We start from the raw sequence: 18,385 nt of genomic DNA, 5'->3' as shown, positions 1-18,385 counted from the left end.
TATTTTTAAGGAAACGGTATCAACAGCTCTAGTTACTCTTTGAAAATATTAGTAATGTCACTAAGTTTTTCAGTGAAGGCTGAGTGATCTAGGCAGGAAGTTCGATAGTCTTTATGTTCAACGCTCTGATTTTAATACCACTAGGATGTTCCATTTGGGGATACTCTGTTCACATCGTGGGGGAAAGAAAAAAAAAGTGTTCAGTTAAAGAAGCAATAAGTGACCACCCCTTTCCCCTAGAAACACGAGGTAAGGTAAGAGAATGGAAAATAGTAGATTTCTTTTATATTGTGTGCCTACCCATGACTCTCCTGTGGGGGCTTGGAAAAGATACAACATAAAACAAACACATGCGCTGTTGGTTGTTTTTATACTCGGAATAGCACTGGATGTCGAACAACAATTTTCCTGCAACCAAGAGCCATAGTTCCTGAATTACACGCAATTCCCATAGTTTTCTCTCTCAAAATGCCTATCCCGATACAACCAAGTGAGAGTTCTGATTGCAGCAACTGGATCCATCCGAACTAGTTTATTAAAAAATAAATCATTCGCAGGCATCTCTGCTTTGGCTAGTATTAGTCACGCGACTGAGAAGCACCTCACAACTGATCAAGGCACCCCCGTGTGGTCCCAAAAGGTCAGCTGTGAACCAATGTCCTGAATCCCAGCACCACCCACAGCAATGGAGTCAGAGAGACGAGGAGCGAGCTCAGATTTGAGGTCTCAGAACAAGGCAGTGTTGTCTTCATTTTTCACATGAGTTTTCCTTGGCGTATTATTAACCCGTTCTTTGTTTTGTTTTGTTTTGTTTTAAAGATTTTACTTACTTTATTTGACAGAGAGTGAGAGAGCACAAGCAGGGGAAGCAGCAGAGGAAGAGGGAGAAGCAGGCTCCCCGCTGAGCAGAGATCCCGACGCGGGGCTCAGTCCCAGGACCCTGGGATCATGGACCTGAGCTGAAGGCAGACGCTTAACCGACTGAGCCACCCAGGCGCCCCAACATGTTCTTTTCAAAAGATATTCAGAGCAGTGACAACAACAACAAAATCTTTCCCTGCCTGTGTGCTGATACATGCATGGGGCAGCCCTGGTAAGGGCATCCTCTCTCTCCCACGTAACGGGGTGGTGCCACTGGCCAGATGGACCTGGAAGGTTTAGTTTACTATTTGGGACATGTTGGTGGCTGGGGCAGGGAGACCGATTCAGGTAACTGTAATGAACTTAACGTTAATAAACTGGGTCTTGAGAAAGAAATATTCTTATTTTGAAAAATAAGCCCAGCTTCCCTCTCTGTGCTACCCCCTACCAACCCTGTTATTATTATTTTTTTTAGAGAGAGAGAGAGAGAGCAAGCAGGGTGGGGCAGAGAGAGAGAGGGGGAGAGAACCTTAAGCAGGCTCCACACCTAACACGGGGCTTGAGCTCACAACCCTGAGATCATGATCTGAGCTAAAATCAAGAGTCAGATGCTTAACTGATGAGCCACCCAGGCACCCCAACCCTGTTCTGATACATACCAAAGGCTGCCAATTCTGGCTCCTTTTTCCACTTTCCCAGGGAGGCTGGCGGGTTTGGCCACATCACCGTGGTGTGCAAAAGCAGGTCCCCCATGCTCAGATCTGCAACCTGAAAAGCAGGGACAGAGCAAACCTTAGCGGGTGGTGTTATAAACATACAGATTTTCACATTTTAAAATCTGACAGGCTGATGTCAATCTTACCTCATGAAAATATTGTCTTTAAAAACATCTGGTCACTTTTTTTTCTCCCTTTATCCCACGTTTGTCTACAAGAATTTCAAGAATAAAGTGGCAAAAGGTAGAAACTGGGGCCCCTCCAAATTCACACAGTAAATCTGTCAAAACTACCTCCAAAATTGGCAAAGGACAGGTGCCCAAGGAGAGACGAATGGCCATCATCACAGAGATCCGCCCCAGAAAACTCGGCCTTTCCACCTGCGAGTTTAAGCCCCCTTGGAGCCAAGGTTTTTTCCAGGAAACAGCGGAATCAATTATTTTTTCTTCTTCCAGCTCTTTGTGAAGATTTCATTTCGCTTTCGAGGAGGGAGAAGCCAACCGAGGAGTTTGAAGAGCGCTCTGGAAGGGTGTGCAGCCTGAGCTCTGGGATTCGCAGACGCCGTGAGGTCCAGTCGCACAGCTGGGAAGGTCAAGTGCCAGCCCATCCCGGTGAGTTCTGGAGAGCACCAGACACGGTTCTGCAGTAATCCGGGGCCTACGCCTCTCGACAGCCCTGTCTGCCTTTCTCACCGGAGTCCGGGGCCCTCATGCGAGCCCACCCGAGTCTCCTCCTACCCTCTTAGCAGCACACTCACCGGTGGGAGGATCATCTCGTGTCTCGACCTGCTCTCAGGGCAACCACATCAGAGAAAAAGGCTTCGTAACAATCAGAGACCACAGTCCACCCACCGATAAATACCGTAAGCTGTCGGCAGGCTCTGCATCCGCAGAAATCAAGCTCAAGGCAGCATTTCAGACATTTAAAACGTTGATGTAGGGGCACCTGGGTGCCTCAGTTGTTAAGCGTCTGCCTTTGGCTCGGGTCATGACCCCAGGGTCCTGGGATCGAGCCCCGCATCGGGCTCCCTGCTCGGCGGGAAGCCTTCTTCTCCCTCTCCCACTCCCCCTGCTTGTGTTCCCTCTCTTGCTGTGTCTCTCACTGTCAAATAAATAAATAAAATCTTTAAAAAATAACTAACTAACTAAATAAATAAATAAAACGTTGATGTTGAGCTTCTCAAAGACACATGTTCTGTTGCTCATGCTCTGACAGGGTCTCTAGATACAGCGGCGACTGAGCAACCCTCTGCTGAACCCAGGGCCATCTGGCATTGCTCTTCCTGAGTCACCAAGCCAGACTATGATGCTGGCAATGTGGATCCAGCAGTAAAAAATACAGTGGTGTTGCTGCCACTGTCGTGACTGGGGGTTCGTTAGAATAATAATTACTCTATTATTGACCTGTGTTATTAGTGGTATAGGCAAGGGTAAAAAAAAATGTCAGCCATCAGATTCGCTTGTCTGGACATATCAAGTAACGAGCCAACCAACCTCCCAGGACAGGATCAGCCAAGGAAACCATATAGTCTCTACCACCCCTGCCCTAAGCACCCACACAGCGGTGCTTACACACAGAAGTCAAATTCCCAGGTAGCATTCTGGGCTCCAGCCTTAGGGGTACGTCTTTAAAAGTGATTAAAAGCTCACTAGGGCAGATGGTTGTCCAAACTCTACTTCCTCCTTCCAACAGGATTCTGAGTCTGCACGCTCTGCCATGTGATCTTTCTAGCACCTCCCACTAGACCAGGCAAATCCCTGATGACTCTGGGCTTGGCCATGTGCCCTGGGCCATGGACTTGGCATAACAAGTTTCCACCAGGCCTCCTGAGCTCCCCGCTTCCAGGCATGGAAAGGGCATGCCTGAACCTAGCTGTGTTCAACAAGAACACACCTGAGCCTTACGCTCTGGAGCTCACCAAGAGAAGCCAAAGCTCAGCTAGCCCACACATCTGCGTTTGTGGTAGCAAACTCGAAGATGTTGAGTTGTTTGTTACATTATAACAATGTACTGATCCAGTCCAGCCCACATGGTTTCCCTCAAGTTTCCACATGGCAAATGGATTAAGGGGGTAGGGCTGCCCCTTCGGCCAACAGTACCCTTGGCCTTCCACTGGTTGCCTTCTGAATCTTCTGCCCAAACCACAACACTAAGTTCTGCTTTGGGGTCTGGGATGTCCTACCACTTTGGGTCCTTTGAGCCCTTCTTCTAAGGGGAGATGCCCTTTTTGGCTTTTTCTTCCTCTTACCTAAGCAAAAGGAATGATCTAGGTGGTCCAGCCCAGCTCCCTAGGGTTTAACATGGAGTAGGAGGTTGAAGGCCCAGCTTCATCATACAGTGTTTCCTAACCAGCTTTGTTCTCTGTGAACTTATCTACCTGCAGGAAAGTTGGCTGATAACAGGATCAGGCACCCCGTGTCCCTGGAATGTTACCATTTCAACAGTGGCCTACCTTTCTCAACAGATACTGAAAAATATTCCTATTCGTAACTGTTTACAAATTGTTAATAAAGCCATTCTAGGTTTTTACTGGATATTGGCATTAAAAGGGAATGACAATGACCAGGAATCACTTTTGTGAGAATTGTGGAAATTGAGTCCTTTCTCTCTGAGTGATCAATCATCTTTGGCTACGATACCTCTGCCCCGCTTTGGGAGCCTGTTTCTTCCTTCTTCTTCTTCTTACAATGTTAAAACACAATCTCTTGTTGCTGTCTCTGGCATCTTTTCTAAGCCTTGATCTTCCTGGGCTTTGGATGTCGGAATACTGAGATAGGATTCTCTTCTCTTTAACACTGGTATGCAGTCAAATGTCCCTCCTCCCATTCCCTCCATTTTTTGCACATTTCTCTTTACAAAATCTCAGCTCACAGGAGGCTATTTTGTACAGCACTTTGTCTCTTTGTTCCTCACTAGAAAGATTTCTCACTTGATTGTCAGAATTTCATTTCAGAGGACGGGTAGTTTCACCAAAGCCGTGTCCCTTTGTACGGTCCCTGACTTTTGAATCATATTCGTCTTTTTTTCTAAATGCTTTGCAATCCACCATGCACGTCATCTTCTAGTCTTTAGTATAATGGTCCTTTGCTCCCAAGGTCATTAAAATCCAGAAACTAGTTTGGCAGATAACGAACAATATAATGAAATTTAATGAAAATGTTCATTTCCATTACTCAATAAAATTCACTTTTGTCAAAATGAAATAAACTAAAATACAGGAGGGAGAAGTGTTATGACAAAAAATGTCTACAGGATTACTCACAGTAGTCAATAAATGAAGCCAAGAGAATTGTCCAATGATAGGAATTAAGTAAATCACTCAGCCACACGATGAAATATTACACAATAATTTAAATGATTCTTTTGAATAATTTAAAATAACATAAAAAGCAAGGCATACTATAACCTTCAAAATATAATTATTCAAGCATGTGCAGATATATAACTTTTTTAATCAAAATAAACACCCAAACATCGAGAGTGGTAAGTTCTTTGAGATGGAGAATGGTTTTTCTTCTTGCCTTTTTCTGTTGTTTTGCCCTTTCATAAGCATACCATGCTTTTCTTCTTACAAAAGTTTTATGAAAAAAAAATGAGAACTAAATCCAGAGTCGCAGCGCGCCCACCTCTCCTATGCTCTTGACTGACTGAATTATCTGCCAGGTAGATTGAGAGCATGTTCATGCTTTGCTTGCCACCCCAGTAGAAAAAATAAATCGTGTTTCAGCGGAAAACGATGCTCCCAGGCCGTGAGACTCCAGACCACGTGGAGGTCTCTGAGCGCCTCTGTAACTCTCTGGAAGGTGCAGACAGCAGGTGTCCTGTCAGGCACCGACCTGACCAACTTGCCCCCATTTTGGAGAAACCAGAGTGCCTCCATTTGTAAAGCCTCGCAACATTTCTTCACTTCATATACACACTTGTGCCATTCCGACCTTTCCAACAAACGCTGACGACATCTGCCTGCCTCCCTCCGATCATGTGAGTAAAATAGATTTCTTAGTATGTGTTTGCTTTTACGTCTATAGGAGATGCCAAGATTTTAGCTCTTTCTGAAAGTTACTTTTTAGCAGTCTGAAAACTTGCTTCGTTTCCCTGAGGACATAACACTGAACCTGGACAGGAACTCTGTATACCTCGAAGATGAGGTTAGTTTTCTCTCAGCTAGACTCAACAACCAAGCTTCCCCGCCCCCTTGCCTTGAACTCTCCCCTTCACCCCAGCAAGAGTGATTTTTCTGCCTGGTTCCCTCCTGGCTTTTCCCCTTTATTTATTTATTTTTTTTTTTTAAGGCAGAAAGCAAAACCGAGGAGAATATTCCAGTTTAATGTCCAGGGGCAGTGATGAATGTTATCATGCACCTATAGCCCTCTGATTCATCTCAGTATTATCAGAATTTTTATTCGCAAAAGCTCTTCTCAATGACTCAGGCACTACTTAGAGTTTGCTCTAAGTTTTTCTCAGGTGTATCTGTTCCTGTCACTCTTTCTTCTAAGGAGGTTTTTTAGGTAGACTTAAAAATATATGTATTTATTAGAGTCATTCGAAACTTTCATTCATTCAGCAAATATTGACTGAGCACCTACTACATGCCAAGCGTTATTCTGATTTCCAGGGATGTAGCTCTGACCTTTTATGGTGCTTACAGAAGCTGCCTAAGCTATGTTTGGAAGGTCAGGCTCAAACTGAACAGAACAAAACCAGAAGTCCCAAGGGGGATGGGGTGAGACTCAGAAACACTGTTCCTATATTAGGAAATAACTCAGCTGAGGAAGAAAATTCACCTGCAGCCTTGGATAAAGGATAAAAGTTCCACCAACAGAAATAATAGCTTTGTAACTATTTTACTTATAAATACCACCTTCAAAAAACAATAAAACCAACCCAGCTTCGCTGCCCAGTGTCCTGAGAAGTTGGCATCCTTACCTCTTTTTTCTCACCAGTCTGCTCCGCAATGAGCTGGTCAAACACAGCCCCAAATTCTTCATGAATTTTCTGCATTTCATTGATATGACTTGCAACCTTGTTCATAGTCTTAATAGCCACTGGAAGACAACGGGCAGGAAATGGAAAGGCCGTTTGGAGGCTCTTGTGGAGACGCGCGCAAGGGGGGCAGATTTCGGGGGCCGGGGCTCACCATCCAGATGGTAGTGTTCCTCGCTCTCTGCGTCTGTCAGGGCAAAGAGCTCCTTTAGCAGAAGTGGGTACTTGAGGATCCTCTGGATGGGCTTGATGAGGTAAGACTCGAGAGTGGCGGAGTGCTGTTGTTTCGGGTTCTGGGCGTCTAAGAACGCCTTGAAAGCCGGGTCCGTCTTGGCTGGGAGAGAGTAAGAAACACAGACTGTCAGGGCGGAACCCCGAAATGCCCCCCTCCTCACAATTCCCCTCACTTATTCCAAGGCGCCCCTCCCCAGGACTGAGAGGAAGAAGGAAGGTGGGGGCCCCAGACAGACAACTGGAAGGGCCCGTGGTATTAATTTGGGGGCAATAACGGGGGTTTGAGTAAAGGGATAACAGGGTTTGTAAATCCTACACACTGGGGTTCTCAGGGGTTGCTGTTAATCCTCGTTGTACTAAGAGCGTCTTTGTATTCTGCTATTTTGACATCTGGGATCTTACAGACCCTGGGGACTGTCCCTCCCAGGGCTAGCCAATTTCTAGAGATGGTAAAGGACTCACCTGGGAGCACACTTTCCTATGCAAACCAACCAATCTGGAGCCCCCTACAGCCGTAGCTACCCCTTCTAGAGGGCTCTCTCACTCTGGGCCACTGTTCCCCTGCCCTACTCGCCTCAGGGCCAGGTACCAGACAACCTGGGCCAGCCCCGATATCCCAGAGTCCACTGAAATGACCCAATCCTAAAAGTCTGCTTACCCTGCCTTGCTCCTGCCTCCTGGCAGCAACCACAATAAAGTTGCCCCCATCTCCCCCTGGCTCCTTCTGCTTCCTGACTGGCCCTGGTACTTCCCCGTGGGGCCCCGTGAGGCACCACGTCATGCCCCTTCCTCTTGGGAGCTGCGAGGAAAAAACTGTCTTTTCAATGGCAATTGTCTTCTGATCTGTTGGCGTTGCCATATCTGAATCATCGGAAAGCCTGCATTTTAAAACACTCTTTACCCTGGCTTTCTCTGCCTTTCAAGCCTTTCATTGCTGGTGGGGCCTTTTTTTGAGAAAAGACGGGGGGGGGGGGCGGAAAGCACAAACCAGAAGAAGCACTGTTCTGCAGCTCTGGGAAGTGGGGTAGGGCTGCATCTCCCCCAGCGAATGCCTTTTCAGATCTGTTCTATGTTAATTCAGTACTACCAGCCATTAGCATCTGTAGGGCAGGCCCTCCTGCCCCGGACTGCAGAGTTCTTGCCCAGAGAAATGTACATCTGACCTCATATAACTCAGGGAGCTCCCTCCTCACCAGCCTGGTTTTTATCTGTGTCCCAGCTGGGCTGAAAAGCAGCCCTGGGGAGTTCTGGGTCCCCAGACAAGCAGAGGGGTACCCACCAGTGGGTAATTAGGAAGACAAGGCTAATTAATGCCTTCCAGGTGCAAAGAAATGGTGGAGAAGAGAGTGAGCGCAAAAAATGGGGTGGGGGGGAAGGACATTATATCAAAGTGAGTGAACGGTGGGCCTACGTGTTTTAAAAAGCTTCTGATAAAAACGTATTATTTCCATATCCGGGGAAAGACCAGAAGATGTGGTAAAAGGACATCATGAATTGTAAAATGACTATTCTATCTTTAAAACAGCAATCATGTGAAGGTGGCTTCATAAAGACCACAATCGTTTCATCCCCGTTAAGCCCCATTCAGAGGAATCAGACTCCAGGGGTTCAGCCACCATTTCTCTTCCTTTCAAAGAAGAAATCTGTAAAGAGAAAGGACACTGGGAATGAATGGCCTATGCGTCAGGGAAGCGAGGCCGATGCACGGGGACGCCGTGGCTTCCGTAGGACATCCCAAGTACACATCCACATCTACCAGGGGCATAGAAATCCACCCACAATCCGCAAGCCCCAAAATACGGCCATGGGCATTTAATCCATCAGCTATATTTCACGTCAGAACTAAAGAGGGCATGGTTCTCGGCTCCTTGTGAGCTAAAGGAGTGTCCCTCCCATCCAGCCTTGCCGTGAGCCTGTTAAGAGTCAGAGACGGGTACTTTCTGTTCTCTAAGAGTTCTCTTCACCCTCTTGGCACATCTGGCCATTAGAAAAATGTAGGTCATGCCTCATCAGGGATCGTTTGGAAAGACACGATAATAATTTTCAGGTGCAAAAAAACAATGTTATTGAACTAAGGACAACCTACAGGGGCAGACTTAATCTAATTGAGTGATTAAAAATACCACAACTCTAAGGACTGGAACGTGTATATAATTTTACAGTAGAGCAAAGTGCTCTGAAGTGGTTACATTAACGATCTCATAACAACTGGCATTCAGTTAAAGTTAAAAAAGATATGCGTATGCAGAGCGATAGGACCAATACAGCACATGAGAAGATGCCGTCCAGGCCAGGCAATGAGACAAGGAGATTCCCAGGTGCCCTTTAAATTTCTGGGTTGAAGTAGATTCTGTTGCATGAACTATCTCTGCCATTAAGTATGTCATTATCTGGGGCAGGCTCTTCCGTTATCCAGAGACCTGCATTGTACTAATATTTCCTTAACAGGTTTTAAATTAAGTCAAGCTCATTCTCTCTGGCAGGAAAGCATAACATGTACAAATTATGTATCCAGATACTGGATCAGCAGCTGTGAACATGACAGCCACGGGGAAATGTTAAGACTGAGCAGCCTGTTTTCCAGAGATTCTCTGTAATCGAACTTTCTACTGGTTATACTGTTCCCCAGGAAAATTGTTGCTGTTGTTTTTTTAAATCCTTTTACCTATCACCAACATCACATGCCGAACCAGGGAAGCGAAACAGCTTTCTGGAGACTCTCAGAATGATCCATCAGCTGCCCAGAACACTGAGGGAAAGGAGCCTGCCAATTTAAAACTCCACTCTGTTCCATGCAAAATATAACCGTGAGTCGAGGGATTCTTGTGAACAATGGAAACAACTTTTGTAGTGCTGGGGGTGGTTATTATCACACGCCCAGGAATGAAAATAGGTGAGGGGGAGATGGAATGCCACCAAAAGGTATATGAAGTATGCGAGGTTACAAGGAAATGAGTGAAAATTAGGAATAAAGCAGGGAATTTCTAAAGCCCCCCCCCTTTCTGCATAATTACAAAATGACCCCTTAATTCTGGCCCCAAATAGCTGAGTCAAAACTTGCATTATAAGAAAACTAACAAGGGGCATCTGGGTGGCTCAGTCGGTTAAGCGTCTGCCTTGGGCTCAGGTCATGATCCCAGGGTCCTGGGATCAAGCCACGCATCGGGCTCCCTGCTCAGCAGGGAGTCTGCTTCTCCCACTGCCTCTGCCCCTCCCCCTGTTTGTGCTCTGTCTCTCAAATAAATAAAATCTTTAAAAATAAATATATAAATAAATAAGAAAACTGACAAGACGGTTAATTCAAGATCTCAGGCTGCCTGGCTGGCCCAGTCAGTACAGCGTGTGCCTCTTGATCTCGGGGATTATGAGTTTGAGCCCCACGTTGGGCAGTTTAATTAAAAAAAAAAAAAAAAAAAAAAAGACAGGCATGCATTTCACTTCTCAGTACCCTTATTTGAGGAACATCTATCTGGCACATCAGTGACTCTTGGATTTCTGTCCAAACGCCCCGACCGCCGCCAGCCATACCAGTGTGAACCTACAACAGATGTGCCCACCTGCCACCAGCCGTCACCCACCTACCTTTCACCAGGACCTTGGGAACCTTCGTGTGGCTGGCGCAGAAGGCACTGTAGAGCTTGAAGCGGTCAGCATAATACAGAAAGGATCCCCCCAGAGAGAACAGCACTTTCTGGATTTAACGAGAAAAACCTCAGTTAGTTCACGTTCATCCTCATCTGGAAAGATCAGCAGGACCCACAGGGAGCTCACAACTGCATGACCCTCCCCACAAATCAGCACCAGTCACACCTGTCACAGCCCTCGCTCTGCTCACCGATGGCCTGAAACTGCCTATTGGAAAGGGTACGGGCTTACGTGTTCGCGTGCTCGGTGCCTGAGCTGGCCCTCTTGCTAATTACACCGGCGATGTCCCTGCTTTTCCAGCCTTGGGTCTTTAAAGGCCCCAGCTGGGATGTGTGAATGTTAATGAGTAAATACCAATGGCATTTTGGAAAAGGCAGACCGCTCCTGCAATCTCTCATTAGCTCCTGTTGGGAGGTCGAAGTGACACACCAAATACAGGCAGGAAATAGAAGACACACGTCCCTGGTCACTAACTCCGTCCTCTGCAACACGGCTCCCTCTCCTAGCACGGAGCAGGTGAAGACGCAAGAAACACACCGGACTCTGGGAATGAGTTTGGTATCCTAGCCCAGCCCACACCCTCTGCCTCAAAAGGATCAAAATTGGGGGAAGGCCTTCCCTGTTAGAATTTAATACGCCTTGGGGATGCCTGGGTGGCTCAGTCAGTTGAGCAGCTGACTCTTGATTTCAGCTCAGGTCATGATCTCAGGGTCCTGGGATACAGCCCCGCATCAGGCTTCCTGCTCAGTGCAAAGTCTGCTTGAGATTCTCTCTCTCCCTCTCCCTCTGTCCCTGTTTGCACTTGCTCTCTTTCTCTTTCTCTCTCAAATAAAAAAAATAAATCTTAAAAAACAACAGAATTTTAAAAAATTTAAAAAATTAAAAAACCCATGGCTAAGGATACTCTGTATCCTAAACATTTTACATACATATATGTTTATATACCAAATATATATACAAGCCTAAGAAAAATATCTACTATATGTTCCACACTGATGTAGTCTTGTTGAGAGAGAGAGAGAGAGAGAGAGAGGGAGCATGCGACTGCTTAATTCAAGGTTAGAATCAAAAGTGAGGTTCCAAGAAAAAAAAAAGTTTTGGATTTCAATGTGTAATTTATCTAACAAACAATGCACAGAATTCTGATAGACTGTCTACTAACAACAAAAAGTTTATTTGGAACAGCCCAGAATGGGTAACTAGAGACCTACATTAGTTTCTTACACGTTCTACTTCTCCTCTTCTCCCTTTCAAGCCCCACCTCCTCCCAACCTCACCACCCCGGCTGAGGGGGTCCCAGCAGGCACAGTCTGACTCTGCAAGTGCAGTTATCCTTCGAGACATACTCAATAATTAGACAAGAAAAGATGAGGAAGAAAAAGTTCTAACTGTAACCCCTCACATTAACCGTATTAGGTCATTCGTTTAACTTACCATACAGGCAGCCACAGATAAAACATTAAGGTATTCATTTATTCTTCTGGCCTTAACAAATGATCTCAGGGCACAAGGTGTGCACAGGTATGAGGGCTTTATACACAAAGACTGCATTTCCCCAAAGCTGCCCTTCCAGAGAAGGTCACAGAGCCTCCCACTGATGGACATTGCAAATTTCCAAGAGGATATTTTATCAAAGCTTGTTTGACCTCAGAACTAAATTTTTTCTAATACTGCCTTAGGACTAGTGTTCTAGGCAATGCAGTTTGAATATTTTTTTTTAATATTTTTATTTATTTGTCAGAGAGAGGGAGAGAGAGAAAGAGGCAGACAGAGAGAGAAGCAGGCTCCCCACTGAGCAAGGAGCCCGACACCGGTCTTGATCCCAGGACCCTGAGATCATGACCTGAGTTGAAGGCAGACGCTTAACTGACTGAGCCACCCAGCCATCCCACAGTTTGAATATTTTAACAAGTTTTTCATATTTTTGGCCAAATATACAATCAGAATTTAAACCAAGTAGCCACGGTGCAACTGACAGCCACAGTTTCGGGAGAAAACACAGACAACCCAGAAGCCAACTCAGAGGTGCTAGAAACAAGCCCCTGGGCCATGAATATTCAGTATGCATAGGTTGTCTTGTCTACTGACAGAATGGAGATGGTCAAGTGTGGCCATAAACCAGGACAGTGAAGGTCAGGGAAGAGAGTCCCACTTGAATGGAATTTAGAACTGTGACCATTTAGCAACAGCTCACTGAAAGAATCCACGCACCAATCCCTCCTAGAACAACTCTGCTCATAATGCAGCCATTTCCACATCAAGTTCTGTCCACCTACCTCTCCTCAAGCGATTAACCAGACCTAAACCCACACAACTGGCCCCACAGCAAGAGACCAAGTGAATGTAATCAACGTTAGATGTCTTACAGTAAAGCCAAGTGTTGTTGGGCACCTGGGTGGCTCAGTCAGTTAAGCGTCTGCCTTCGGCTCAGGTCATGATCGATGGGATCGAGCCCCATCGGTGGAGAGTCTGCTTCTTCCCCCCCCTTTCCCCTCCCCCTGCTTGTGTTCTCTCTCTCTCTCTCTCTCTCAAATAAAATCTTAAAAAACAAACAAAAAAACAAGTGTTTTAAGGAATGTCTGTGTCCATTTTAACTATGATCCTCATTAAGCAATTTTCTGAGTAACTAACAAATTACTGGCCCTTGTCATGAGTTCTAACTGTCCTAATGAATGTACTAATTTAGAAAATACATGTTATCATTACAAACACAAACAAACAAACAAACCTGTATTTCAAATGGACCGCATGACCACCTTGAAGATGAGAAGGGGAGAAAATTAACTCATCTAAGCAGCATTTGAACCCACAAAAAATGAACTGTATGCAGTAATTAGGGTTAAAGGGGTATTATGCCTGCAACTAAACTCTTCAACGGTTCGAGGAAAAGATTACACACACACACACACACACACACACACACACACCGGAGACAGGAAAATAAAGAATAAAGAAAACGTGGTCAAATGTTCACGTTTGGGAAATCTGAGTGAAGGTATCCAGAAATTCTTCAGGCTATTCTTGCAACCTTTCCATAAGTCTCAAATTATCTCCAAATAAAAATATATAAGTATATATAAATATATATTCTTATGCTAAGTGTATGAACGTGGGTGTGTATATGGAATAACTTCTGTTGCAGAGAAGCAGTGACATACAAAAACATATATAGAAAGAGCAGCCTTCACCCCAGTCCCTAAACGGGTATGCTAACAGTACTCAGCCAGACTTCTGTAAGCTCTAGAAGAGGTCGAAGTATATGGGGGCCCCGCATATATAGACAGTTGAACCTGAGTCCAACATCATTGTGAAATTAATACAGTGGAGGAGGATAGAAGGATAGTCATTTCAGCAAATAGCACTAGAAAAATCAGACATCCGTATGGAAAAAAGAGGACTTTGATTCCGACTTCACACCCTAACGAATTTAATGCACAACAGATCAGAGACCAAAATGCACATGCCCAACCTACAAAGCTTCTGGGAGAAAAAAGGAGAAAATCATTAGGACCCAAGTTTAGGCAAAAATTTCACAGACGTGACACAAAAAAGCATGACCCGAAAAAGAAAAGACTTGAAAAACTGGACTTCATCAAAATTTAAAATTTCGGCTCTTTGAGAGACACTGTACGACAAGAAGATATTTACAAATCCTGGTTCTGGTAAAGGACTTATAGTTAGAATATACAAAGAACTCTCAAGTCTCATAGTAAGAAAACAACCAACCAAACTGAGGGTTCTAGAGGGGAGGGGGGTGGGAGGATGGGTTAGCCTGGTGATGGGTATTAAAGAGGGCACGTTCTGCATGGAGCACTGGGTGTTATACGCAAACAATGAATCATGGAACACTACATCAAAAACTAATGATGTAATGTACGGTGATCAACATAACAATAAAAAAAATAAAAACAAAAAAACAAAAAAAACCTAATGATGTAATGTACGGTGATCAACATAACAATAAAAAAATAAAAACAAAAAAAACAAAAAAAAACTAATGATGTAATGTATGGTGATTAACATAATTTAAAAGAAAAAGAAAACCACCAACCAATACAATCAATGGGCAAATGATCTGAACAGATGTTTCACCAAAGAGGATATATTAAAGGCAAATTAGCACATTAGAAGATGCTCGTTGTCATGTCATAAGGGAAACTGAAATGAAAGCTACAATGAGATGCCACAGTACGGTGGGATACCACAGAGCCATAGATTGCTATCTGCAGCCACGTGCATGGAACGTGACATGATTATTCCAAGTAAAGGATGCCACATTAAAAAAGAAAAGAGTACATGCTGTATAAAATTCCAGATTGCAAACGAATCTAACTAATCTATGGTAACAAAGAGCAGGGAAAAACCTTCAAGGGTTCCTGCTGATGCTCATTATCCTGACTGTGGTGATGGTTTCACAGGTGTATACATATGGCAAGATTCATCACACTGTATAATGTGAATAGATGCAGGGTATTGTATGTCAATTACACCTGAATTAATCTGTTGGTATTTTTTTTTAACTTTAAGAGAAGCCGACACCACCGTGCGTGCATCGAGGAGCTCTGTCGGCTGGAGGTGCAGCACAGGAAGTATCTGTAATGGAGGAGAGCCAGCCAAGGAGGGAGAAAGAAGCTGTAAGCATCCTCACTGAGGTACTGGTCATAAATCCTCATTAAGGCGATAAGGACACTGTGTGCTGGAAGACTGTCTTCCTCCTGGATCATGATAAGCATTTCCATTAAGCAAAGTTTTCCAGAACATGATAAATTAACTTGTTTACTGGGAAGCCAAGGGTGCTAGTCTCATTTGCTAATAGCAAGTATTAAAGGGCCCCACGTCAACAGAACAAAAGGTCAAGGCTGGTCTATCCTCCAGAGTGGAAGCCCGCAGGGGCACCAGTTTCATACAAGTTGATGACACTGGCGTCACCTTAGCCAGACAAGGTTCCCCCTCTCAGAATCCCCTTAGGGACTGACCCCACTGGAGGTCCAATGAAGACTCAACACCACGAGCACAAGAATGTACCAAAGAGAGCCTACGCCTCCTGCGACGTGTTCTCAAGAGGTTCCACTTAACCTACGGAATAACCCACCCATGACAGAAGGAGGCAGCCTGACATCACTGGTGGACTTACCTTGAATTGATCGACTTTCTCAAGCTTTTCCAAATCGGGTACCAGTCTCACTCCATCTTCTAGAGTTCTCAGAAATTCTACTTGAAACTCTACCATTTCGGTTAGATTTCCAAAGAGCACATCAAGCTGGAAAATGAGAAAGAATTTAAGCCACCCATATTTCATTGGTGTTCAGAAACTTTATCTGCTTCTGATTTCAGAGTTCTTCTATCAATACTTATCAATTAAGATCATGAGCCCACCATGAGGTGGGGGGGTCGGGGCAGGGAGTGGGGCCGCTCCTCACTCTCTGGGTGCAAGCCAAGAGCGTTAACTCGCAATCATTTAACTCGTTCCAAATGTTTTTGGTACTAAATGTGCGCCTCGCTCCTTCCTCTTCAAGTCAAGCTGCAGGAAAACCCTCACAAAGTTAAGACAATGTCCACCATACCTCATCTTGGGTGAGGAAAGTTTCTTTTTGAAGAGGTTTTAGGTATCTCTCCATGAGACAGTTTAAGTCCTAAGGGTTGAAAGGATATCTCATTAGCACATCTAAAAGCCTAGAAGGAATCTAAAGGAGAAAAAAACAGATTATGTCGCAAATGCTAACATTACAGTCTTGAGGTCATTAAGTTCCCTTAAAGCAGGAGTGAGCCAACCTCTTCGGTAATATTTTCGACTCTGCAGGCCATGCGGTCTCTCTCACAACTACGTAACTCTGCTGCTGTAACAGGAAAGCTGCTTCCTGTTACAGCAGCACAGACAACATGTAAATGAATGTGTGTGGCTGTGTTCCAATAAAACTTTATTTGTCAAAACAGGCAGAGGGCTGGATTTGGCCTAAGGGCCATGATTTGCTGACCCCTGAGTTAAAGACTAAAATAGGTCATTAAAAACAGATCACACTGTTGTGATATTTAATTATATAGTTACAGGAATAGATAATTACTACAGTCATAGGAGTGTATTACAATGTATGTATCGTAACGTATGTATAGTGCATACATTGTTATATGTATTACATAGACATTAAGAATTATATAGGAATAAATTATATAATTACAGAAATATAACTAAATGTCCGAACACAAGTGAGACTAAAAAGAAAACAGATACCCTTCTGCCTAGACTCAAATTAGATACCGAAAACAATACCTTTAAATCCTTCAAAAACTAAATTCAATTTTAGTATTAGCTCAACAACAGATTTAGAAAGGTCAGAAGGCTCACTGAATATTCACCATCATCTCCTTTCTCGATCGATCAATTACAGATGTCAATGAACTGCTCTAAGAATTGAGGTGCTTCCTTAAGATGCAGGAGATCTGAACATTCAGAAGAAGGGCCAGATTCCACAGGAGACCAAACACAGTGTAAACCCACAAAGCCCCTCCTTCAAGACGAGGAGGGAAGGCATGCCAGGCGGGAAGGGAGGGTAGACCAGCAAGACGTACTTTCACGTAGGTGCGCTCTGTCTCCAAGAGCTCGCAGATCACCTTGCGCAGCTTGTCAGCGTCTGTGAGCTGCCTCATGGTGGCCAGCTGAGGCCCAGTGGCGTCTTGCGGAGATGGGCTCGGCTCGGAGGGGTTCATCTCATGCAGACTGCGGCAAAATGCGGCCACCTGTTCCGTGCTCTTCGGAGCACAGTTTAAAAGGCAAGGCAGATGAAGTTACCTCTCACAAGAGAGACCTGTCTGGTATCTGTTCCGCCTAAAGGTGTCCTTCCTGGTTAATGAACTGCCACAGGTGAATTACATTTCTCCTTCCCCCGACTGCTCTACACATAGGAGAGCTCACTGAATGCTCAAAACACCCATAACGACAACTGCTAACATATTCCAAGGGCTCACCACATGCCAGGCATTGGTCTGATGTATTTAATCCTCCTACATGGTAAGTAAGGGCTGTTAGCATTCCTATGAAACAGGTGACACAAAGGAGGCCCAGAGAGGTTAAGTAACTCATCTGAGATTGCACAGCTCAAAAACGGCACAGCTGGGATTTGAACCAGGCAGAGTGGGTCAAAGCCTGTGTGCATAACTACTCTGCAAGAAGCTTACAAATAAGGACACGGAGATACAGAAAAATTAAACGCATTTCACCCCAAATACAAGGCTAATTATCACAGCCCCCACTTAAGTAAACTATACTTACTTTGCAATGGCGGAAGATGATTTTATAAGCTAAGATTCTTTCTGGCGCTGTTAAAAACTGGCCCTAAGGCAACTTTCTAGATAATGATAGATACCCATGTATTTTAAGAAAGAAAAAAAAAAAGTTCGTCTCTCCGGCTTCTCCAAGCAGAAAGACACCTCTCCTCTCTTTCGAAATAAAGGCTGTTGGGCCCTAAACAAGGCTTCAGTGGGGGAGCTCAGCCTCCACCTAATCTCTGTCCAGGATGATTCAGGTAGAAGTTTAGGGTTCTAGGATTCTAAAATTGCACTGTTTCCAGTTATGCAAAAGAGTTCTCCAAAGAATGGGTGGCAGGCGGGCTGCTGAAAACCCCATGGAATTAGTACTTGAGCTTGAGTACTTGAGCTGCATATAGCAATCACCTGACGAGCATGCCCAGCGCACCCTCCAGATCAATTCAATCAGGACCTCCAGGATGGGATGAGCCAGCGTATTATTTAAAGCTCTTGCTGGAATGCCTCCAGAGGCTATTTTGTAGCACAAAATCTAGTTTATTAATATTTGCCCAAATGTACCACTCTACGAATGTTCGCTGGATAGCTCCTTGAAGATAAGCTGCCTGCCCATCCTCCTCTCCCTGGCTTCCACCATCTAATTCATCCCTAGGCACAGAGTATTCCCAGCAAACACGGGTGCAAAT

General features: G+C 44.8%; 1 protein-coding gene across 11 annotated transcripts in view; it reads right to left on the bottom strand.

The window, feature by feature from the left end:
• TIAM1 (TIAM Rac1 associated GEF 1) overlaps positions 1 to 18,385 on the bottom strand; it is a 377,611-nt gene that overhangs the window by 14,707 nt on the left and 344,519 nt on the right. For 9 of the 11 annotated variants that reach the window (XM_045902569.3, XM_064579587.1, XM_045902565.3 and 6 more), the window contains 7 exons: positions 17,007 to 17,186; positions 16,004 to 16,072; positions 15,574 to 15,699; positions 10,377 to 10,485; positions 6,715 to 6,894; positions 6,504 to 6,622; positions 1,521 to 1,629 (listed from right to left, as the gene is read on the bottom strand). In XM_045902569.3, coding sequence (XP_045758525.2) covers positions 1,521 to 1,629; positions 6,504 to 6,622; positions 6,715 to 6,894; positions 10,377 to 10,485; positions 15,574 to 15,699; positions 16,004 to 16,072; positions 17,007 to 17,186 — 892 coding nt within the window. Of the gene's footprint in view, positions 1 to 1,520; positions 1,630 to 1,723; positions 4,691 to 6,503; positions 6,623 to 6,714; positions 6,895 to 10,376; positions 10,486 to 15,573; positions 15,700 to 16,003; positions 16,073 to 17,006; positions 17,187 to 18,385 lie in introns of all 11 variants that reach the window. The other 2 variants (XR_010407781.1, XR_010407780.1) reach the window with 2 other exon arrangements.

The sequence above is a fragment of the Mirounga angustirostris genome, unplaced genomic scaffold (genome assembly GCF_029215605.1).
Source record: "Mirounga angustirostris isolate CCGP_5_RB_7025 unplaced genomic scaffold, mMirAng1.0.hap1 SCAF_1, whole genome shotgun sequence".
Lineage (NCBI taxonomy): Eukaryota > Metazoa > Chordata > Mammalia > Carnivora > Phocidae > Mirounga > Mirounga angustirostris.
The sequence above is the reverse complement of the archived record's forward strand: the minus strand, read 5'-3'. Positions and strand labels throughout refer to the sequence as shown.